Source organism: Adiantum capillus-veneris, chromosome 11, assembly GCF_014529385.1.
Source record: "Adiantum capillus-veneris isolate H3 chromosome 11, ASM1452938v2, whole genome shotgun sequence".
Taxonomy (NCBI): Eukaryota; Viridiplantae; Streptophyta; class Polypodiopsida; order Polypodiales; family Pteridaceae; genus Adiantum; species Adiantum capillus-veneris.
The window spans coordinates 111,839,321-111,863,815 of record NC_140941.1 but is presented as its reverse complement, the minus strand read 5'-3'; the positions used below and the strand labels follow the sequence as shown (position 1 = coordinate 111,863,815).

The 24,495-nt window shown below is 42.3% G+C and overlaps 1 protein-coding gene across 1 annotated transcript in view; it reads left to right on the top strand.

The window, feature by feature from the left end:
• ALATS (Alanyl-tRNA synthetase) overlaps positions 1-12,466 on the top strand; it is a 56,909-nt gene extending 44,443 nt beyond the window's left edge. Inside the window, exons 10-22 of the mRNA XM_086523583.1 lie at positions 2,622-2,672; positions 2,750-2,845; positions 3,306-3,407; positions 3,765-3,887; positions 3,954-4,169; positions 4,263-4,338; positions 4,477-4,619; positions 5,036-5,144; positions 5,235-5,422; positions 5,505-5,594; positions 5,698-5,883; positions 11,834-12,010; positions 12,090-12,466. Of these exons, the coding sequence (XP_086379709.1) occupies positions 2,622-2,672; positions 2,750-2,845; positions 3,306-3,407; positions 3,765-3,887; positions 3,954-4,169; positions 4,263-4,338; positions 4,477-4,619; positions 5,036-5,144; positions 5,235-5,422; positions 5,505-5,594; positions 5,698-5,883; positions 11,834-12,010; positions 12,090-12,164 (1,632 nt within the window). The 3' untranslated portion in view covers positions 12,165-12,466. The remainder of the gene's footprint in view (positions 1-2,621; positions 2,673-2,749; positions 2,846-3,305; positions 3,408-3,764; positions 3,888-3,953; positions 4,170-4,262; positions 4,339-4,476; positions 4,620-5,035; positions 5,145-5,234; positions 5,423-5,504; positions 5,595-5,697; positions 5,884-11,833; positions 12,011-12,089) is intronic.
• The last annotated feature ends 12,029 nt before the right edge of the window (positions 12,467-24,495 follow it).

The following is a 24,495-nucleotide window of genomic DNA, read 5'->3' as shown; positions in this document are numbered from 1 at the left end:
GACAGAGATCCCTGATTCACGAGTTTGTTTTGGAAGGCTATTTGGGAGAACATTGGCACACGGTTCCAGTTCTCGTCATCTTTCCACCCGCCGACAGATGGGTCATCTGAGATTGCAAATTCAGCTGTACTGGATTTGTTGAAGTCTTCTTCTCTAGATCAGAAACTACATGAGAAAAGTATTTTGCCCTTGGTGGAATTTGCCTACAATAACACGATCCACTCTTTGATGGGCAAGGCGCCATTTGAGAAGGTGCTACGAAGGTTCCACCCTTCCTTAGAATGAAAGATAAGATTTTTGAAGCTGACCAGTTCACGAGGGACTTGGACTTGGTCTAGGAGGCTTTAGAAGAAATCTCAAGAAAGACATAAGAAGGCAGTAGATCGGCATGGTCGCAATTTGAAATTAAAGGAGAACAATTTACGTTTTGAGAAGGCACGCCCGAGAACGAAAAAGGGAAAGGAGGGGCTTTTTCCAAAGCTTAGCATGAGATACAATGGACCTTTCCAGATAAAAGAAAAGATAAATGATGTCTCCTTTAGATTGAAGCTGCCCGATACTTGGAGAATTCACAATGCTTTTCATGTGAGTCTCTTGAAGCCTTTTAAAGGCAATGTGCCCGATGATGGGGAGCCAGATGAGCCTCCCGAAGTGGAGGAAAACGAGGAGATACTCGTTCCAGAAGAGATATTGGCACATAAAGATAGAAAGATAAAAGGTAAAGCGATAAGGCGGTTCTTAGTTAAATTCAAGAACTATTCCGCATTGGATGTGAAGTGGATGGAGGAGGAGGACGTGGCAGATACTCCTCAGATTGTGAACCTTTACCTTGAAGCTTTCAGTTTAGCATAATCTACTTCGATAGAACACGATTTCAGCATGGGCAGAATTTGGTGCAGCGGGCTTGCACAAGGGCAGAGTCACTCCGCTCCTTTGTCAACAGATTGCCCCGATATTGATAATAGAGTCACTGATGTCCCTATTGGGTTTTAGGGATACTGTGAGATGACAGAATTCTGCTGTAATGACTTTAAGATTTGGAATTCTTGATAATATGATGTTGCTTTGTACTCGACTTGTTTCAGTGCAGGAACTGATAGACGAAATGACTGCAGCATTTCGGTCTGATAAATCTCTATAGACATGATTGCAATAAGGATTAGTTAATTGGGCATCTGAGAGGTCTCGATTGGATCTAGATGCGATTGCTAAATACGTTGCTGATTAATCATGGTCTGAGATTGGAATGATTTTTTAATGTGATTTGTCACGTGATGTCCTGTGATGTGACTGTCGATTGGTACATGTGCTAGATGTGTTGTTCCTAGTGCGTCGGTACTAACAATCAGTGTCTACTAAGACAGCTTATGGCCTATGCCTGTTTTGCAGGCATAATCGAGGGCGATTACAATGCTTTCAAGAGGCGGGTATGTCACAAACTGGTGACGTGGCATGCCCGCATACATTCCCAGCAGGGTGTAGGCCCGAAAAACGCGGCAGCAGGCCGAGGTGGAAGATTTTCGGGATTCACGTTGAAAGTGCTGACGAGGCAGTGTTGTACGGAAATTCCGCTTTTTGCGCTGAGCTGCTGGCGTGGCAGTGCGTACGGAAAAGCAGCCTGAATTTGCGTGGGCTGAATTTGGCAGCTTTTGAAGCTTTTGGTTCAGTTGCTTTATTTTAAAAGAGTTTTTAAAAGAGAATGCTTTTGGGGCTCTGCTTTTGGGCATCCCTTGTAACCTTTAAATATGTGGGTAGGGTGCTCACTTCTCAGAGCATCTAGACGCAGAGTCTGAGAGTGAGAACCCTCCCACTCTCTTGTACTTTGAACACAGATTAATACAAAAAGAAATACCGAAAGGGGCGCCAGTCTTTGGGGCCAATATCTTTAGGCACGGAACTCCACTGGGTGGTGTCAAATCAATTGTGAACTGTGAATTGTTTTGAAGTGAATCTTTGTTGTGTCGTAGAATCTTGACTTGGAGTGTCCAAGTTTGTTACAAGGGGTGCATTGCCATAAGTAGGTTGATGAGCTGTGAAATTAAGCTTTTCAATAGTTATTTTGTAGAGAATTGCCGCATGATCCCTAAGCTCTTGCATGGTAGAAACCTTGATGTTAAGAGGGTACTCCTGTAATGGATAACAGAGGCCAAAACAATATTTCTTGCACTAATTTGCAAAATTGCAATCGTTAAAGATAGGAGGAAGATAGGCATCCCAAAACTTTTGATTGCAGTCATAAGGATTTCTATACTATCAATTGGTGCCAAGCAATGAGATTTTTTTACTCGAACACAGGGTTGAGGTAGGTTTTGCAAAAGCACTGTTGAACCATGACCAAGTCTTGGGAACAAAAGGTTCGGCTATAAGGGCATTCTATCATTGTAAAGCATTTTATTTAAGAATCTTGCAACTCTAGAAAGCTTGGAGTTTTTTATATAATGACCGTTATTAAATACAACATCAAAATGTTCAAGAAAGTACTGGTCGACCCTGAACACCACAAAAAGTGTCAACTTTATTGAGAATCACCATTTTTAAACGGTTTGTGGTTTGCAATCATAAATTTTCTTCAAGATGTTCTGCTATTGTTATTTCTGACGATATGTGACTGATGTTTACAGGATGCATTTATCCTCTGGGATACTTATGGCTTTCCAATGGATTTGACTCAGGTCCATTTTCTACAACATTTTGCATGGTTTTGGGTGGCTTTTATGAAGAAGCTGTTCTGAACTATTGTTTTCTGCAGTTGATGGCTGAGGAACAAGGTTTAGTTGTGGATGTGACAGGGTTTAATGAGGCCATGGAAGAGGCACGGGAGAGAGCACGCAGTGCCAGGGGAAAGGTAGGCAATTTTGGTCCCTATACAATGTGTTTTTGTTTCTGTTTGATATTTGCTATGTCACCCGAGTAAAGTTCTTTTTAGCTCTCAAGGAAAAACTTGACCTTTTCCTCATCTTGCCAGGACTGTACAGTCTGAGCATACTTTTTTGATGATGAAGCTGTTTGAATACATGTTTAGATTCTTTCTTTATCACAAGACGGCATAAAAAACGGGTAGAGAATAGTGAAAATCTAAAAGTTTAGGACCTCTATTGTCTCAAGTGCTGCATGCTTTAATTGCATGTTTGCAATCTTGTCATGCTGTGCCTGACTTGGCACAGAATCGGTTCTTTTGCGAGTCATGATTTAAGCCTTTCTTGAGAGATACAGGCTTAGCTTCAAAGCTGAAACTTCTCCTGGTTTGTAGCAAAAGCTCTCACGATGCATCAAGTAATTTTTCTCTTCCTTTTTACAATATACAGGTGGGAGACAGATCATTGGTAATGGAAGCAGAGGCAACAGCAGAGTTGCAGAAAAAGGACATTCTACCTACTGATGACAAATTCAAATACATATGGCACAAGGTTCATTCATGATCATTGTAGCAAATTTTAACCAGTGTATTGTTAGTCGTTCTGAATTTGCATGTATAGTTTTTAGCAAGTGTTCATACATTCGTGTCGGTGCATGCCCTCTTAAGCCTCAAAATGAGCTTTTGCATGTTTACCAGACAATGTCACTCCAAACTGCAGTGTAATTTCTCTGTACATGTGTGTTGCTGCGTTTGTGCAGATGCGTGCATACCGTTCTTGAAGACATGTCTACAATATTAGTATGGGCTCTTGTGATGGACATCTGCAATTGCAGATGACTGTTAAGATAGTGATTTCCAGCTGAGAATAGGGGGTTAATAACACCGGACAATTTTTGCCAATGAACAGGATCATACAACCAAGGTTAAGGCAATACTTACAGAGTCAGGTTTTGTCGATCGTGTTTGTACAACAGAAGCTGTTGGGCTGGTTCTTGAGAGTACAAGCTTTTATGCAGAGCAGGGCGGACAGGTATTCATTCACTATATGGAGCTCTCTCTTGATGGACCAGTTTTATGCTGATTGTTCTCCTTGCAGATCTATGATACAGGATTAATAGAGAGCAGCAGGGGAAGTTTGGAAGTGAGGAATGTTCAAGTGTATGGTGGGTATGTGCTTCATGTTGGTTCCTTGAAGAAACATGGCTGCGAAATTTCTCTTGGAGATGAGGTTGTTCTAAAGGTTGATTACGAGCGTCGTTCTCAAATTGCACCTAATCACACCTGCACACACTTGCTAAATTATGCCTTGAAGGTTTGCTTTTTTAACTCTTTTAAAGTTAAGATGGTTGTATGTTGCAAATATTAAACATCATTGACATTGTGGCTTATTTTATGGCTGCTGTAGACGGTACTGGGTGATCACATTGATCAAAAAGGCTCTTTGGTTGCGGATGACAAACTGCGATTTGACTTTTCTCATGGTGCGTTGTATAAAGTGATACATGTTTGTGCACTGCCATTTGTTATTGAAGAATGTTCTTTTGGGACTGGATTTGTGAACCTTGGCAAATCCATGTGTAAAGACAGACGAATGCAACATGTTTTTTTCCATGTATCAGGGAAACCAGTTGATTCCAGGGACCTACAAAAAATTGAGTCTATAGTTGTCCAGCGAATTAAGGATGAGCTACCTGTTTATGCGAAAGAGGCAAGTTTAGTGGAAGCCAAGCGGATTCTGGGGCTGCGTGCGGTCTTTGGTGAGGCAAGTATCTGATGAATCTTTTTTCCCCGTCAGTCCATCATGTTCTGGAATTGTGAAGTGGGATGATGTTTCTAGGAGGTCCGGTGCCACTCTTGGCCTGCTTACACTTTCTATGCTATTACTGAAGGATGAACCTTTGGTTGATTTGCTATTTGAGATGGCTTGTATGTTGATGGTTTTAGTGAAGGGTTTTGATGAGGAATGGGCCAATTAAATTTAGCAGAGTCTTGATAACTATTTCAAGAGCTGAATGAAGTTATTTGAGATGGCTTGTATGTTGATGCTTTTAGTGAAGGGTTTCAATGAGGAATGGGGCAATTACATTTAGCAGAGTCCTTATAACTATTTCAAGAGCTGAATGAAGTTGAAAGCTACTAATGTTGACAGGGTTTATTGCATGCTCGTAAATGACACAGGTTTACCCTGATCCTGTGAGAGTGATTGCTGTGGGACACCCAGTGGAGGATTTACTTAAGGACCCAGAAAACCCGATGTGGGCTTCGCTTTCAACTGAGTTTTGTGGTGGTAGGGTCTTACATCTACGTTTCCTGTGCATGGTTTATGAACTCAAAAGGGATGAACACAGTTTAATTTTATACCGTTTGCTACGGGCAGGAACCCATCTTTCAAACACAAAAGAAGCCAGAGATTTTGTATTGATTTCAGAAGAGGGAATTGCAAAGGGGATTCGCCGTATTACTGCATTTACTTATGACAAAGCAGCAGAAGCAATAAAAGAAGCAGATGCTTGTGCTGATCGGATTGCAGCTGCCTCAAACCTTGAAGGTGTTGCTCTGGAGAAGGTATAAGTTCAAAGCATAGTGAGAGGTTAAATTATTGGAAATAGATGGTTGCTAACCCTGGGTGAAGTTGCATTTTGTACAGGAAGTATCGTCACTGAAAAGTTTTGTAGATGCAGCCATCATTCCTGCAGTAAAAAAAGCAGAGTTTCGTGGGCAGCTTGCATCCTTGCAGGTAATAATAATGAGGGCTTGAGAGATTAACAAACCCAATGATTCTATATGAAACTATTATGGCCGTTGTTTTTTGATCTTCGAGACGCTCTTCCTCAATGCAGGAAATAATAAGAAAAGCTCAGAAGGCTGAAGCAGAAAAAAATCTTCAGAAAGCCATCAAAGTTGCCACTGAAATGGCGGAGGAATGTGTTTTGAATTGTCAGCAGTTCTGCATTTTACGGATCTCTGTTGGCCTTGATACAAACGCAATACGTGAAGCTATAACCAAAGTGTTGAACTCACAGAAGGTAACAGCCACAGACACGATTGTATTTCTACTAGTCTCCTATATTTGTAGTTCTTTGTGCCTCTTCATGCATGCCACTGTGGGTGGTCTCACTTTTTGTTTGTTTTAACATATTTCTGAGAGTTGGAATTTCTCAATTTAGATACAGAAAGGCATCGTTGCCACCACTTTACTGACAGTGTGCCTTCATCAATTAGTCTGGCAATAACTTTGATATGCATGCAGAAAATGTGAGCTGTGGCAAAGGAGTGCTTCTTAAAGTTATCTAATCAGTGAAAGCAACAACATTAATACTTGGATTCGAATAATCTCCATCATTATCCACTTCCATTTCTGAATTAATCGGAATCAGGCTGGTACAAAGAAGCTATGGTGTTGATCACCACACGATGCTCCGACTCCCTGAACCCCTCTGAAAATCCCCATGACCTGAAAAAGTATCACACGATTGGTAGAGAAGGCTGGAAATGCCATGATTGCTGCTGAAATTTGGATGTGCCTGTCCATACCAAGTTTCAACAAATACACGGTTGGATGATGCCCTACGATAAATTGGCAGCAATACCTAATCTCGGGCTTCAGTGTCCAATTTTTTAATATATGAAGCTGTGAGACGAGGGGCAAAATTTTGTACATAAAATTTGAGTCATCAATGGTGTTTGTTGTGGTGCTCTTGGTCAGACATACCTGTACATCACCATGGCAAGTTCGGCTGTTGCATCCAAATAGAGTTGAGGCAGTCTTAAGAAAGTTTAACCTGCATGTATTAGCAAGATTGTCATGCCTAGCAATCATTTCCTTTCTTGGAGATGTAAACAAAAGCAACGTTGGGCTTCTGCGTGTTGGTATCTCATAGGTGGTGCTTAAGCCCAATAGAAACAAAACCTTGTAGGGATACACTACAAGAGTTGAAGCAGTGTTAGCGAGGTTCTCAGCCCAGCAAGCAGCTCCTTTAATGTTGCTACTTGCTGCTTCAATGATGGTTCCTAAGCACGAGAAAAGCAAAAATCTTGTAGTTAATTTTCTCAGGATCTTTGCTCACACAGATCATGCCAAAGTGGCAGTCGAACAATGTTTTGGATGACGAACAGCCACCAGTGTCATAACATCTCTTTTCAAGTGTGGACTGCCACCTGAGCTCCAACAACTCGACGCAGATCTTCCTTCAGATCATCCACAAACAGATTGACAGCCCTCGCTCTGACTAGATCTCCATCTGGGGCACCTTCAAGGACCCAAGGGAGATGAAGAAAGTTGAGATCAGGGCAGTCAAGAGACCCCCACAGTATGGGGGAGAGGTGAAGGTAGAGATGGCTTCAGGAGAGTATACGGAGTGTGAATGAGGAGAATGAGGGCAGCACCCAAAAAAGCTGGCAATGTTATCTGCTGGAATGCATTCTAAGAGGGGGTGGTGGGGTCCCATGTATACGGGTCCCCTCTAGGCTGCTGACTCACACAAATAGAAGCCATGACATAATAAATAGGGGGAAACCTCAATAGAATGCAAAACACTCTCATTTAGGGCATTGATCCCAAAAACTACCTAGCATCTAGGGATTCATCCCTACTGCCAGCCTAACGGATAGGGCAATACATGACATCACAAGCAGGGAAAGTGACGTATTCCTCACTTGAGGGTTGAGGGGGGACACAGCCACAAAATAGCCCTCACTCCCTAGAATCTACTCCTTGGAGATATCGGAGCCACCACAAGCAGGAAATGATGAAACGCCTATGGGCGAGGAGAACTTTGCCGCGCATGGGGCAAAGTACGAGATCAAGAAGCCCTCATCTTCTTTGACGGAGGAGCCAAGGCCAACTTTTTTTCACCTGAATTGGCAGCTTGACTTGGAATCACGCCATACTGAATGGGACCACCCGTAGAAGCTGTACTAGCGGCACCGGACGGGATGTTGCCATTACACTTGTCATTGGCAAACTTCGTTTGCATTGTCAGGGGTATCTAGGGCACGAGGACTTTTACATCATGCCTTTGGAAGGGCGTGACGTCCTCCTAGGAATCACTTGGCTCCACAAGAACGGTGCTGTGGTTAATTATAGGGCGAGGAAAGCGACTTTGAAAAATGAGAAGGGCAGAGAAATTGAACTTGATGTAAAATCGAAGGGGGAGTCCGTCCCACTTGTATCGGCTTCAGCCATTTCCAAATTAATGAAATCCAGTCTTTTTGTTTACTTGATCCTCTTGAAAGAACTGAATGATGAACAACGATGAAATATGTCTGAATTGGAAAAGGAACGACAAGAATTTCTACACACACAGGTTGGTTGTTTCTCTGAAGGTCTACCAGGCGAGTTATCTCCTTCTCGTCCTGAGAATCATACGATTGATTCGATTCCCGGAAGTACACCACCAAACCAGCCACCTTATCGAGTTAGCCGAGCCCAAAATTAAGAAATAATGAACCCGGTAAAAGAACTTCTGGAAAAGGGTCTTATCCAACCTAGCACTTCACCTTTTTGTTCTCCGGTATTGCTAGTATTAAAGAAAGACGAATCTTGGAGGATGTGCATTGACTATAGAGCTCTCAATAAAATCAGAATCAAGAATAGATTCCCTATTCCAAGGATCGATGGTATACTTGACAGACTACATGGATCCTCTTGTTTTAGGAGAATTGATCTGAAGAGTGGATATCATCAGATCCGAATTGCTCTGGGGGATGTCTACAAGATAGCTTTCCGGACAACCTTTGGTTTGTACGAATATTTGGTTATGCCTTTTGGACTTACGAATGCTCTAGCAACATTCAACCGAATGATGGAAAGGATTTTCAGAGAGTATCGATCTTTTGTGGGCACTTTCTTTGACAACATTATAGTTTGCTCCAAGAATGAGGTAGAACATCGACGACATCTGATACAGGTTTTCCAAGCACTACGATCACATAGTGTTAGGTGCAACGGAATGAATGTTTGCGCTTTGCTCAAGATGAGTGCTCCGAAGTGTGCTCAAGGTTCCTTTTGTTCTTGGAAGGGAGAGCCTTCCGTTCTTAATGAGAGAATGCTATGATCACAAAGTGAATGGACAGTGTGCGTGCAAGTGTATGAGACTGAGAGATAGAGAGAGAAGAGAGATACGACACCAGAGACGTTGTAAAACCCTCCTTCGAAGGCCCCACTCTCGTCGGCGAGAGTGGTCTACTTATGATTGCACAAACTGGTACAAACGGTATGTATGAGACTGATGCAAGTCTAGGCTATGTCGGCGAGGGCAATGGTGATGACGAGACCGACCTAAGGGCTGAAATCTGCAATCTTTCTACTGCTGTCCAAAAACGCTATGGGCTCAAATCTGCGACTAGTCCAAAAACGCTGATTAGGGGGCTGTTTTCTGTGGGTCCTTGTGGCTGAAAATCTGCAGGTTTAGGGCTGAAAACTGAGGTGTCTTTAGGCTGAAAACTGATGGTCTTTCCGGGCTGAATCTGCTAAACACTGGATCTTCAGAAAACGCTAGGGTTGAAGTTTCCAAAAAGGCTAGCTTGCTGTCTTGTCAAAGACACTAGGAGTTGTGCTTTGATGGCGATGATGATGACGCAAAAACGCTATGCTTGGGACTTGCTTGCGGCGAGGATCTGCTGATGCAAAAACGCTAAGGCAAGGTGCTTGATGGAAAAACGCTAGCATGGGGGTTCTGCTGCTTGGAGGGAATCCACCAAGGCTTGGTCTTGCTGAGAAGTTGCCTGCTTCTATTGCCTCTTCTGCCATTTAGTGCTAGCTTTGGTTTGCTTATATATTTTCTTACCCAAATTGCCCTACCTACTTTTGTTGGAAAGTCACTTAAATTAATAAGTGAAAAATGCAAAAAATAGGTAAAATAGGCTAAATGCATTGGAAAATTCCCCTGATGGAATGTGATGGATTTTGGTGGGAATACTGACGATCATGCTGTGTGCAACCAGAGGATATGCATCTACACTAAGTGACTGGGCATGCACGGTCTACGAATAGACTCACAAAAGTGCCATATCACTTCTAAATCTAAACTGACTTGATTGAACTAAACCTTGGTCATGCTGTAGCTTGTCCACGGACACATAGGGTTGGATGTGTCACGTGACACATAGATTGGTTATCAATGTAAAGAGCGAGTTTTTCTTACCAAAGATACACTTTTTGGAACACATTGTCTCAACGAAAGGTGTAATGATGGACCCAGCCAAAGTAGACACCATTCGTGATTGGCTTGACTTGAAATGTTCATGAAGTTTGAAGTTTTCTGGGCTTGTGCTCTTATTATTGGCGGTTTATTCGAAAATTTGCAGAGATAGCCTCTCCTTTGCATTTATTGACTTAGAAAGGAGTCCCTTTCACGTGGGGACCGACAAAGATTACCGCTTTTCAGACTCTCAAAAGAGAAATTGACTACCGGACCAGTGTTGGCCTTGCCAAACTTGCAAAAGACATTCGAATTTTATTGTGATGCTTGTGGTCGTAGTCTGGCGTGCACATCGTACGAACTTTCGCATTTTGCGCTGGGTGGAACTAGAAGCTTTTGAGTATGAAGATTTTCATGCAATTGCTTTTGAGAGTCCTCAGGGCCTTTAAAGATGACCCCAGGGCCACTCTCTACCACAGGCATTGTAACTTTGCTCAAGCATTAATATAAACATAAATACCGAAAGGGGCGCCAGTCTTTGGGGCCAATCTCTCTGGGCACGGAACTACGCCGGGCCATGTCGACTCAATTGAACTGTGATTAAAGTGTGAAGTATTTTTAACTGATTCTCTCATGTGTCGTGCTGGATTCTGGACTTGGGGTGCCCAAGTCTGTTACATATAACTATGGTTTTTCGAGCTAATGATAGTAGTCTGATGCGGACATCAATCTCTAAAATTAACCAGACAGCTTCTGGGGTTGTAGTCGTCTACTCTCATTTGCTACCACATGTCCATCCCACTCAAATACTGCTCCCAAATTAGTGCTATAAGCATCAGGCTTGACCACAAAAAACTTCTAATGGGAAGAGTAAGCACATGATAACTTGTGTGCAAAAGATTTGAAAGTATGATCTCTTCGGTAGTCCATGGAAATTGCTTGTTTCTTTGTCAATCATAAAGACATGAAGCAGTAGCTGAAAAATGTGCACTGAACTGCCAAAAATAGGAAGCTGGACCAATAAAACTACGAACTTCATCAATCGTGTCAAATGGGGCCACTCTTGATTTGCTTTCACTTTGGCTGGATCCATGGCACATGCGAATGCCATTTTTGGAGATAACGTGTGCAACCTGTAAAGAACTCTCTTCTTGCCATTGATAACAAGGGCGTGCAAAATTCCTGGAAGAGCAAGGCTAAATGACATCGATTCTCTTCCTCTCCTCGGAGAGGAAAGAGTCAAATCATCAAAGAAGGTACCAACGAAAGTCTCAATATTTGCAAAAAGTTGGTTCCATCCTCAGGTTGAAGGTAGTAGGTGCATTGGTGAATCCAAGGCATGCCTAAGAACTCTTAAGAGATCAAAAGTCGTACGAAAAGCAGTAGTATTTGGAACATTCTCTGGTTTGATGTGGATCGGATGATGTCGCATTTGACTCAAAACAACTATTTCTTGGGATCAATCGCATAGTAAGAATGCTAGGGATTTTTTAAGCCATAAAACTATTTTTTGCATCAACTTCAATGAGTTGTCGATCACTTGGTATGGTTATCTCAACCCAACATTTTATTTCCTAAACATAGAATAAAAAAGCCTTGTTTTTCTCATTCTGTTGACCCAGTTATGTACTATTTTCACTCAATGGCTGCGTTTGTAACGGTCACTATAAGTATGGCAGTTGAACAAATTAGCGTTTTCTTGAACATAGGCCTGCTGCTTACTGCACACAATGTTCTCAATCTTGTGAATGTCTTTTTGTCTGCATGTTCTCTCAGAGAGGTTCTGTAGAACTCCGGATCACAAAAGGTTCTGAATCTCCTGGGGTTTTTCCAGGAATTAGCTGTTATGATTTTCAGTGTGGATGAGGTAACCAATAAGGCCCTTGTGTATGCTGGAGTACCGGAAACCATTGCAAGTAGAGGACTCGTCCTTAAGGAATGGTTAGCAAAGGCTTTGCAACCTATTAATGGGAAAGGTGGTGGTGGCAAGGGTGGTCTTGCCCAGGGGCAGGTAATATGCATCTTATTTTGATGAGAAGGGCTCTCCAATATTTATATCATGAGCTAATATTGACCAGAATTCTCTTCAGGGGAGTAATGGAGCTGGAGTTGAGGCGGCAATGGATGCAGCCGAGAAGTTTGCCACCCAAATATTGAGCAGATAAGCCTGCATGTATGTATGGTGATTGTTGAGTAAATTTTCAAGGTAGGCTGCATTTCAATAGAGTGTGCCATCTGAAAGGCAGGGATGGTATAAATTTATGCCCTATTGGTAAATGGCAATTGAACTTGTCTACACTTGATTCGCTATTTATTATTGATTCAATTATGTGGGCAAAGCAGCCCTCTCCATGTAACAAACCAATTCAAAGCCCTACGTAGAAAAGAAGAAAGTCACAAATTTTACTTGCTTTGATATGTATGAATGTTGATGCTGTCAATTTCTGGCGAAGAGTGCCTTGATGTAGGTATGATATGAGCTTGAATACCATTTTTCTTATTCTTTTGTCATCTGAAATAGACATTCTGAAACTAAACACCATTCGCAAAATTACCCTTCCAGAATTGGATGCGTAGAAATCTCCTTATGACCGAGTTTTGCATGGTGTCATTGTGATGAAGATATGATGGCTTGGTTTCATATGCTTCCTATTCTGTTGTGCAGGAGTGTGTTTAGCATTTGAGCTGTTGAACAGCTTCCTGAGTTAGTAGGTGATACCAATTTTGGCAAATGCAAATTTCGGTGGAATCTTGGGAGATTTTAAAGTAGGTGCTTCCACTTGTTAAAAATGCATGCAGCACTGGCAGTCCACGTTGTGCATGGCATTTTGTTGAAACAACCCCCAGTAGGAATTTTTCTTTGATGTCATAGTTCAAATTTAATGACTAAAATTGATCCAAGAAATCAAAAAGGCGATGGTGAACGAAGTTTTAACTCCTTTTCCAATGCAATCGGAATCATGATAGCATTCAAAATTAAGAAGGTAGCAAGGCACGCGAGGTTGTTCTTGTTTTTCAAGTTGAGATATGTGTGGGATTGTCATGTTAGAGCACTGAACAAAAGCTCTAACTTGGTGGTTTGCATGTCACAGTAGGCATGGTAAAGGCACTGCTAAACTGTCAGTATTAGCTTACAACATGGGCAATAGGGTATTTACTGAAAACTGTTGGCCCCGGTGGAGTCACCATGTAGTAGTGGGCCGCAATGTGGAAAATCTGCCAGAAGAAGAAATCCCACAAAAACCGACACTCGAAAAAAATATTCAAAGCTTAGAAAAAGCTGGTCTTGCTATGTCAATGTCATTTGTCATGTATGGTTAAATTTGAGGAGGAATCATAGGGCACTTCTAAGACAAACCCATTTGGCTTTTGTGATGCTTGAATGCCAATCCTGAAGACGTGGTCTTGAACTGGAAAGATCAAATAACTTGAAAGGTTACTCCCGTCTCTCAGTTTTTCACATATGCAAATTATCAGTGAAATCCCCTCTAGCTTTGTTGAATAAGATGGCGTGATGTGTTCAATATTTCCAGAGATGTAAGTACCCTCGTGGGGATGTGGGCATGCAAGTGGAAAACTGATCCATCATCCAACCTAAAAGATAATTCTTATGCATATGGGGAGAGTAATTCTCTAGCTTGCTGACCTACAACATGGATATTGGGAGTCCTGGTATGTGTCGACGTCAAATAGGTGAATTATTTATCGTGTATACTAAAAAACTAACCAACATTTTAAGCTCACTAAGTGTTGATTATAGGTAGCATTGAAACCACATCGTAATGCTTGTACATCAACGCTCATTCCTGTGATATTGTGATATAATATGGTCTCGATTTTACCAATATGACGATGCTTTCTAAAGGTGTAGTGTGAAGTCTAGGACTTTTGAGGATATTGTACAAGCCATTAGAGAGAGAGAGAGAGAGAGAGAGAGAGAGAGAGAGAGAGAGAGAGATGAAATGTTATATTAACGTCTTCAAAAGGCCAAAATGACCTATGAGACCATAGCGTTACAATGTGGTGGATCTGATACAAAGTAAGAGTAACAAAATGAAATGACAAAATGATAAAATATAAATAATATGAAATCCTAAATTGGTAGGTGTGAACTAAGCAGCTAGTCGGGATAGCTAAATCATGTCACAAGAGATTCAACATTGGTCGTTGGCAGATATCATCAATCTCCTCCATGGTCAGCAGTTTGATCGGGGGTCAGCATGTTGGGTCAAAGTGATCCGAATCCTCTAATGTAGCCTTTGTCGATGCTGTATAGTCCTTCACAGTCGTGGGCGTCTGTATCTCCCCAACTCGGTCGCTCAATCGATTAGTGTGCCTCTGGTGTGATGCGACAAGATCTGATGTGATAGTAGCTCCTTAGGGTGTCCAGTGTCTGCTCTAAAGAAGTCTGTGATGTGCCTCTGAGACTGGTTGGCTTCTCCTCTCATCATGCTCTCTCTGTGTCTGTGCAGCTCGAGCAGAAACAAACCCAGGCATCTTTGATCCTCGTACCTCATTACTTTGGAGACTGGTCCAAAACCCTCTCTGAACAAGCAGTGGGAGCGGCCTCATATCTCGTAGTAGACGGGGTAGTGGCATGTGTAGTGTAACTCTGTCTCAGGCTCCGTGTCACATAGGGGGGCATGTCTTGGCCTCTACTGGTACTCCACTGCATCTCCCAGTCTCAATCCGCAGTTGGTGTGAAGATGTGCATATCTGCCAATAGCACACCGTATCCCATGAGACAAGTAGGTGTCCATGTATCTAGGCCTCGTCACAAAACTGTTCGCCGTAAGCCGAAGAAGATGCTCTCTGTAGAAAGCCATCTTCGTGTCCAGCTCCTGTGATGGATGTATCCATGTCCTCCTGGTGTCTAGTTGAGTCAGGTCCTAGTCGATGAGCCTGGTGATCTCGGACTGTGCAAGAGTCAGGAAGGGTGCATCCAGTGAGTACTGGAAGGGGGGCAATGTGTCTATATTGAACCCATGCGCCTGGAACCATGATGTCATCTCCCCATATCAACATGTTGTGTCTCTCTACATGGCTAACTGCGAGAGGACTCAAGTGCACGAAAGTTCCCACATGCGGTGTATGAAGGGGACATATCGGGTGAGCGCCTCACCGACTAGTGGGGGGGCAGCTAACTCTGCTTGGATAATGGCACGTGGTACTGAAGCCTTGGCTCTAATGAGCCGCGAGATCATAGAGACCAGGGGCTTCTCCATGTCCCTCCATCCATCAGTGTGACTTGTTCTCCCGTGATGATCCAATGAAGGCCCCCGTATGTCAGCTCCATAGAGCAATGCAAAAGCCACCAAAGTGTCAAAGAGCCAGAGCTTTGTCCGAGGCTCCTGAAACTAAACCTATGAACACATCCTCTCCAATCTACCCAATGCCGAGTGGGCTCTAGTCAATCTAGTTTCTGCTGCTCTCCTCAATGAAAATGTTGGTCCACTAAAAACTACTCCAAGGTAAGTGGAAGCATCTGTATGCTCCACTGTCTCCTGGCCATATGTGACGTTGACCTCCTGATCAACTGTGGGGTGGTATTAAATACCATGACCTTGGTTTTACCAAGGTTGACATACAAACCACTTTCATGGGCAAACCTATGCAAAGCATCCAAGTGACGTTGCATCCCCTCCGAAGAGTCGGAGATCAACACAATATCATCAGCATATATAACAATAGCGGAATCCATGTCCCTGCTAGCGATGCACCTCTATCACCATCTCTCTCAATGTAGTCAGAAACCTCATCCACATACATACCAAATAGAGTAGGAGAGCGAGTAGCACTGCTTCACCCCAATAGTGGAGTGAACCTATGTAGATAGACCCTTTGAGGTGCGTACATGCCCTACTACGGATCTGTACAATGCCATGATCCCCTAAATGAGCTCTATGGGTATTCCCATGTCCTGTAAACTGCGCATCAATCTAGCTCTATCTATGTCAAATGCTTTGCGGAAGTCCACAAAGCTACAATAGATCCATCTCCCACGGGATCCGCCCTCCTCGATGATGGCCCTGAGTGTCAAGATATGGTTGAGTAGAAAAACCTCTCCAGAACCCTGCCTACCCAGCTGCACGCATTCCTCTCTCTCTCTCTCTCTCTCTCTCTCTCTCTCTCTCTCTCTCTCTCTCTCTCTCTCTCTCTCTCTCTCTCTCTCTCTCTCTCTCTCTCTCTCTATGTCCATCTACTCAGCTTCTGTTGCTCAAGAATGGATGCGTACAATCGTGCCAATGTGTGTCCAATCATGATAGTGCGATAATTCCCATGCTCCATAGGGTCTCCTGATTTGAAGATAGGTACAATCATAGATATGCTCCGAGTATCAGGAAAGCCCTCACACATGGCACGGTTAAACATGACTGCTAGAAGCTTTGCTAGTAGGGGTGGCTGTCCAGAAACTGTGTACAAAGATGATGCATACTCACCCCAAATCTCTATAGAGGTAATGGCAGGGGGGGCAGATAGCTCATGAAAGAGCCGCCATGCCTCACACGAGTCCTGACTCAAGAATAGCTGGTAAAGATCCTGCTCTAGTCAAGCCAAAAATGCCCTCTTCTTTCGTCGCACTAGGCGTCGGAAGTCAATCTGTGACTATCTGTGAGTGATGTCCCCCAAATGATTTTCCCTCTGATGTCTAGCTCTAGTTTTGGCGGCATTCCTCATCATACCAGTTGTTCTGAGGCATGCTCCCAAAACGGTGTCTCTGCCCAGGCTAGGTGTGCGGGTATGCCTCTACTATTGCATCATGTAATGTATGTGTAACTATAGTAGTAAGCTTCTCCAGAGATCACCCTGGCTCCTTAGTGCATAGGCGTATGTAGATCCCGTCTATGTATACAGAATATGTCTCCTGCGTGAAGGTGTAGCGAGTAGGGGTTGTTACCTATGGACTGTGTGCTACACTAGACTGAAAAGAGATGGTCAACAACACAATAGCATGATCCGTTGCCACCCCAACAGGTCTGGGCCCAACAATGAGATCCTGGATACTAGAGATGAGGCTCGGTTGTGCCATGCCATAATTCATTGTGCTGGCTCCATGTCTGTGTGGAAAGCATGCGAAACCTCCCACAGCAGGAAATCTCTGTAGGCCATTCAAGATGGCCAATCCATGTGCAGTCCCCATGTCTATCAAGTGTCGTCCATACTCAGCATGTTCCCCATCCTGGGATATTCTGGATAGTCCCGTCTCTGCAACATCCAACTCTCTCAACATCACTGTCTGTACAATGGGCAGTCCTAGCATTGAAGTCCCCTCGAATGATAATGTCACCATCTCTAGAGAATTTCCATATGTCATCATCCAAAATAGAGAAGGGGAATTGTCCTCTAGGTGGTGCATATATTGACGTACTCGGGGGAAAGTAGCAAATAGCAATGTAAAGATATCTGCCAGTCTCTGCTCTCAATCTCACCCACATGTACCTAGCTTGCTCATCCCTGCGAGCTATATGTATCAATGGATGCAACTCCTCCTTGAATAACACTGCCACTCCTCCTGAGCCCCGCCCTCTGTGCTCTGATTGTGTCTCCTATCTATAGGCTGTCTCCCATCTATATCCACTAATGTGAGGCATAGACTTCCCAGGGGCCTGATGTGTCTTAGAGTAGAAGATGATGTCTCTCCCGTTAAAACTCTCCTCAAAAGCACCCACATCAAGATGCAAATCCATTACAATTCTAGGTAGCAACTTTAAGTGTGGTCCCACATATGCCTCACACCGTCATGTGGAGCGTGGCTCCAATATCACCACTCTTCCATCTCGGTAAAAAGCAATCTTACCTTTTTCCATTGCCGCTCTAATCTCTGGCATTACCTCCTGCATATGGGTGACCCGTGAAAGGGTAAGGTCATCCTCAAGAAAGATGCCCGCCTTCTTAAGAGTTGGTATCTTCGTCAAAAAGTCCTTCTTCGCTTCCATGGAGAGGAAAAAAAGGATGAGTGCCCTTTCTTTCGAGGTTGCCCCCTTGCTCCCACTCTTCTTGTTGCCCACTCTCTAGGCTCTTGAGTGCATCGGCTCATGAACCCCCATCAACGCCATGAGTTCTTTTACCTCTTCATCTACATCTTCTTTGCCTTTAAGGCCCCAAATTCTCACATGTAGAGAGCGTACACGTCTTCTTTGCTCCTCTTCTAGTGTCAGGTTGATAATGGTGGGTGTGGATGTTGTTTCCTTAATTTTTCCTTTCTTGGCAACCTCAATCCATTTCTCAGTCTCATCTGCTTTCTGTTGAGTCTTTGTAAGAGAGAGAGAGCTCTTATCAATCTCTTCTAGAGGTCGAACTTGGCCTATGAGATGCCTATGTGACATAATGGTGTTTCTTTGTATCTTCATTGGGCGTCCAAAAAAGAGGACAAAAATAAACATGCTAGAAAATAAAATAGGCTATCATGCGGTAGGGAGACGATGTGTATGAGGGATGAGGGGATGGAGTGAGAAGCTATATGCACAAGGGTGTACAACTATGATATCCAAGCAACTAACTAGCTCCACTGTATAAAAAGGGGTGTATTATGTCATGCATATAAGATAGGCAGTGAAGAGTCCCCGAGCATGGTGAAGAGAATCAGGGAGAGTGTGTTCACACCAATGGTGATAGTAATAGGGTCTGAGAAGCGTGAGAGAGAAACAGAGAGAGTTTCGTGCATGTAGCTTATGTTTCTCCTCCATGATGTATTTGGTGATCTAGGATCACTTGTTGCTCTTGAACGACACCATCACAATAGGAAGCTTGAGGAGGGGTGCATTTGCAGGTTTGTTGAGTATTAGAGGGGTGACGTTGACAAAGGTCTAGCGGCTACATAGGTCGACAATTGGGCAATGTGGTGGGACTAGTAGAGGGGTTGTCTAGTCGGTGCACATAGCAAAGATGACATGCAACGAATGGGCTTAAGATGTAACTTGAGATGCATATTGCAGAGAAAAGTTGGCATGGAGGATGGTGTTGTTGCAAGCTACTTTGTCATGCTTTGCCTATCATCTGTGTTTTGCATTGTGAGGTCCAATATCGCACTTTGTGAATCATAGTACTCGCTCACTTGAGATTTTTGGCCCTTCTGTTGTGTGGATGGGGGACACATGCAAAAGAAGGGAGCAAGGCATGTTGGTAGTGCAAATCAAGACGACACCCTACCCTTGCTCTTTGGATCTCCACCAGGGTGAAAGGGTAGATTATATGGCCTAAGTTTATAGCAAGGTGGAAAGTCCAATTTTAAAATCATGTATACAACTATAGTGCCATATAGCTGAATAGAGGTGAGGGGGTATCCCATCAAATTATACATGAAAGAAGAGTGGACATTTAAGAGGTAACGGGTCCATTACAATCATCATGTTTTAAGACGAGAAAAGGTGAAAGTACTTGGTGAGCTACATTTATTGCATGCTCCCATTCTTTCTTAATGTGCCCCCATCATCGTCTTTACATGTAGCAAGCGAGTGCATGAGTTACACATTAGGAAGGGAATGGGGCATAAGAGGGTATCTTTACTTTTTATGTGATTAAATATGGGATTATGAAATAGACAAATGGGTAGATGCTATGTGGACTGAAATGGTGGGTATGGCAAGACCTAAAAGTGAGCAGTCAAACTTGTAGGCTTAAAGGTAGTGAGAAATAAATCTTTTTGTAATATAATGAGAAATTATCTTATAAAATTAAAAAGAAACTCTTTTCTAAATGTTTGGGGTAAACACCAATCTTTTCTCTATCTAGTGGTTGCCAATCCCCCCCCCCCCCCCCATTCTCTCTCTCTCCTAAAAGGGGGTCCCTCAAAAAAATGTGTTGGTCATTCCCTCCCTCTATCTCTATTGTACCATCTCTATCCTCTCTCCACTGCACCTTACAAGTTGCATCTCCTTCTTCAGTGTCACTTTTCCCTCCCAAAAGCTCTCCATTGCTCTGTGAACTTCATTTCATACCTCTCTCTAAAGCTGTAGATCTAAACCATATCCTACTCCTAAGGCTTCTCTTGTGTGAATTTACTTTTCTCAACAACTTCTATGCTCCTCCTTCCCAATTTAGCTCTCAAACGGTATTCCTTTGAAGCACAATTTCTTTTTGAACATTTAATCTCTTCTTATGCATCGGAGAACGTTTGGTAAGACAATGAAGCTTACTTGGGTGTGGTAATAAGCGTCCTATTTCCTATTTGTTCATAGCTATGTTTACCATATTACTAATGAGCCAACTTGCAGGTGGAGGTTCATATCGGTGACAATGATTGTTTTAGTATATCTTTTAAGCCTTCTCTACATGCAACTAAGAACATGAGTGTACATGGACTAGTCGTATATCTTTTAGTGTAGATGGTGCTACTTGCTTCCATGGCATGCCCATGTGCTCGAGAACCTAGGAGTGTTATTGACTAAATTTCTTGTATCAATGTATAAAATGATTGTGGTCGTTGGGTTATCATTGACTACAAACGATAAATGTGGATGACGATGCAACCAAGTTCAAGAGGTGCACACAAGGTGGCAAGGAGATGCATAGCTTCTAAAGTACACCACTGGAAGGGCGTTGGGTTATCATTGACTACAAACGATAAATGTGGATGACGATGCAACCAAGTTCAAGAGGCGCACACAAGGTGGCAAAGAGATGCATAGCTTCTAACGTACACCACTGGAAGGGACGAATCATGGAGTTCAAGCAAACACAAGATGGTAAGCGGATGGCAAAGGTGCAACATTTGTCACATAGCTTCTCAACTTGAAGCTAAGGACAACATTAAGTCAACCAAGGTTTCCTGCAAACTCTATGTTCCCTTCCCTATGGAAACTTAGGATTGTCTATTTTTTGCTTTAACCTCATAGGTTGCTTCCGATGTGTGCATGATATATATTATTTGTTTATTCTTTCAGTTTGTTTTTCATTTGATTTTGTAGAGTGGTAGCCGGTAGAACCCTTCACAAGGACCTTTGAAGCCATCCATGTAGATCTTGGAAAATCACTCTATGCTCGTTGTTTATCCTTTGAGCTTGCCTCAGGGGACAACTTTTTTCCAACCATACTTATCTCACACTTGAGCAAAATGGCTATAGTAATCTATCTCCCATTCACTCTCTAAACCTGGATAGTTTGGAATGGATTGCACCATACAACGCATTGATATTAGCAACTCAAAGGAGAATGGAGGTGGGTATGCATGCAGCCATGGAGTGCACCTATGGGTCACACAAAGCAACAGTAACATGGTTCATGCCTCTATTGGAATAGGCATGTCCTTCATCCAGTGTTTATGGGAAACACCTCTAAAGATGTATAGTTTTGTATTTGATATTTGTCATATGAATTGTAAGCTGCTTAGTATGGCTACGTGGAGAGATTTCAGTCGGATATCTACTCCAGTTTTATAATAAATAAAGCCTAGATTGTACATATCATATGATAATGTATTATTTCTTGCATTTTGATAGTCCAATTTATTCAAAGTTGTGTACTCTCTCTCTCTCTCTCTCTCTCTCTCTCTCTCTCTCTCTCTCTCTCTCTCTCTCTCTCTCTCTCTCTAACTATACAAGATATGGTTGCCTACAACTTTAAGTCTCCTTGTACGTGCAGGCGCACGTGCACACACTCACACAATTCCTAAAAATATGGTATTAGAGCCAATTGATAGCACTGCTAGCGTAGCAACCCTATAAGCATCACAAATAACCCCCTCTTGGCACAAGTTTTTTTTATTACACAAAGCTAATTAAGAGCACTAATTGCCTCACATAATTGAGAAAAATAGCACGCTCTGCTTTGACTTGCTTCAATCAGCCCTTATGGATTCTCTTTCCACACTAGGACAGCCACTCTCCCATGCTTTGTGCACGTTGTAGCTCAAGATCATAATCGCCCTCAAATTGAATGACTTTTGTTGTTTCAAGGAGCATCTCTTCCCAGCTTCAAGCTCATGCCGATCGAACTTCGTACATGCAATTGCATGGCCAGGGCGATTTGTCTTGCACTCCCAGATTGTGAAGAAGCTGCAAATCAGCTACTCGACTTAGTGAACGACAACTTCTCTCTCTCTCTCTCTCTCTCTCTCTCTCTCTCTCTCTCTCTCTCTCTCTCTCTCTCTCTCTCTCTCTCTCTCTCTGTGTGTGTGTGTGTGTGTGTGTGTGTGTGTGCCTGTCATATTCTCCTTGTGCCGTTTTTGTGCTTTTTGATATTTCACTTCCATTTGTCCCTTTTCAAAAGTATGTAAATTTCAAGATGAGATTTTGAGGCTTGTAAAAGATAAAACTCTTTAGAGCTTGAAATTGTGACTGATTGTCAAATTGTTCAGGGTGAAATTTAAATTGCCACCCGTATTTGTGTACCCACATTCACACAATCTCTTGTAAAGAGGCAGACGTTAACCTTGGCACAGTGTCAAGTGTTTAGACCCCTCTACCAACATTATGGAAGAAAAGAAATTTGAAAAATATAATGGCAAGGGTTTCCACAATCCAAGCTGCAAGATTATGTTATGCACAAACAATGATTATGTTATGCAAGATTATGTTAAGCACCTCCCCCTGTGGGCCCTATGGTGTGTCAGAAAAAAAAAAAATTATGTTATGCACAAACAATGATGGCATGTAGTCAACAAACCATGGACAACTCAACCATCCACAAGCAGGTGAAAGCACACTCACTAGAGCCAAAGACAAAATAGTCTCTTGGCATAATTATCACTTCACTGCACGATAATTATGTGAACTTCGGTGATAATTGCACCACGGTCATCGAAGTGTGGACCAGTTTAGAGGAAAATTTTGGTGCCCATCAAAAAATGAGCAAGATAAGCCTTAAAAGGAACCTTTATAAACTAGCAATGAATCAAGGGATGGATATTTCAAGCCTTGTAAATGGGTTACTAAGTATATTACTCAATTAACTTACATCAAGTGTCAAACTTTTAAGGAAGATAAGGTTATTGTGCTCTTAAGTGCCGTTCCCAAAAAATTTGACAATATTGTCACAATGCTAGAATAGAAGGACCGTACATCCACTTTGCAAACATGTGATCAATGCATTAATTAAAGAGGAAAGAAGCAAACAAGGAAAACCTAAGCCAATGGAGGGGCTTTTATCACATCATCATCTAAGAACACATCTTCATCAACTAGGATGAATAACAAAAAGTGCTATTAGTGTGAAACATTAGGGCATTTGTTTAAAGATTCCTACAACAATAAATTCTTTAGCAAATGCAGCATCAAAGGTTATCCACCAACAAAATGTCTTATTAACAGAAACAACGTTTTAAAAAAAAACAAGGCAAAGTCAAGCTTACAGAGGAAGAAGACAAAGACAAAGATCAAGAGGAGGAGAATCATCTTCATGTTTGTACCACTCCTGATTACTATTGCGAGTTTTTTGATGTATTGTAGATATGGATGGTCTTCTGTCTTTCATGTTTAAGGGAAGGATTCTTTAGTGTGTGTGGCATTATATTAATTGAGACCTATCTTAGTCTGTTAATTATAGTATCTGTGACTACGCTCTTCATGTCTCTCTGTGTATCTTTCGATTGTAGAGTGTCCACAGAACACCAACAATGTGGATTTACAAAGGGGATGGCGCGATGGATGTCTTCCTTTCCGTTGGACTAAGGTGGTCAAGAGCGAGGGAGATAACATTAAGTGATGTGTAATTAGGGAGAAGTCGGTGTTCAGATACAATATTGCAAATCAAACCTTGTCGATGGTCTTCTCCCTTGCAGAAGGTGGAAACAAACTATGGAATTATAAGAGGCACTCAACTCTAATATTTATCCTCAAGATATCGTTGACTTTCAAATATGTGTCCATGATGATACGGTGCACGACATCTCTGTGAATAATGACTGGCACCTCGCCATCTTTACGAGTATCTCAATTTGAGATATACATCACCCAAGTTGTAACTCTTTGTTGTCAATGACAAAGTTATTCGGTCTAGAAAAGAAAAAGCCTTTCTTTGTGAGGACATTGCATACCCATGATGTATTACTATAAAGGCTTATAATTGATGCAAATTTGCTCTTAATAAATAACAACAGTGTTTTGTATCTCAACTCTCTGCATATTTGTTAATTTCCAGGTATTTATTGAGCATTTTATTTTCTAACAAGGTTTCAAGTCAAAAATATTCAACTTGATTGATTGAGAATGATAACCCTTTGACTAGTGTTTTGTATTGTTCTATCGGGTGAAATTTTTTTCACTTAAGTTTTTTTGTTTTGTTTAAATGCTTTTTTAAAGGTTATAAGAAAGACTTTGTGTATATAAGTCACTTTTAAAAAAAAATTTAAGTTCATTTCTCACTTTCATAAACCTCTAGGTCTGAGCTCTCTTGGCATCTTCCTCACGAACGAATCCATGGCAACGTCGTGTGATGCACTTCTCGCAGCGCTGGAAAATGTTGGCCTTGCAAATCGAGCACATGACCAAGTGAGTGCCAACTTATATGCAGAGGCCTTCCAAAGCTTTCTCAATTATATGGAAAGGAGCGGCATATGGC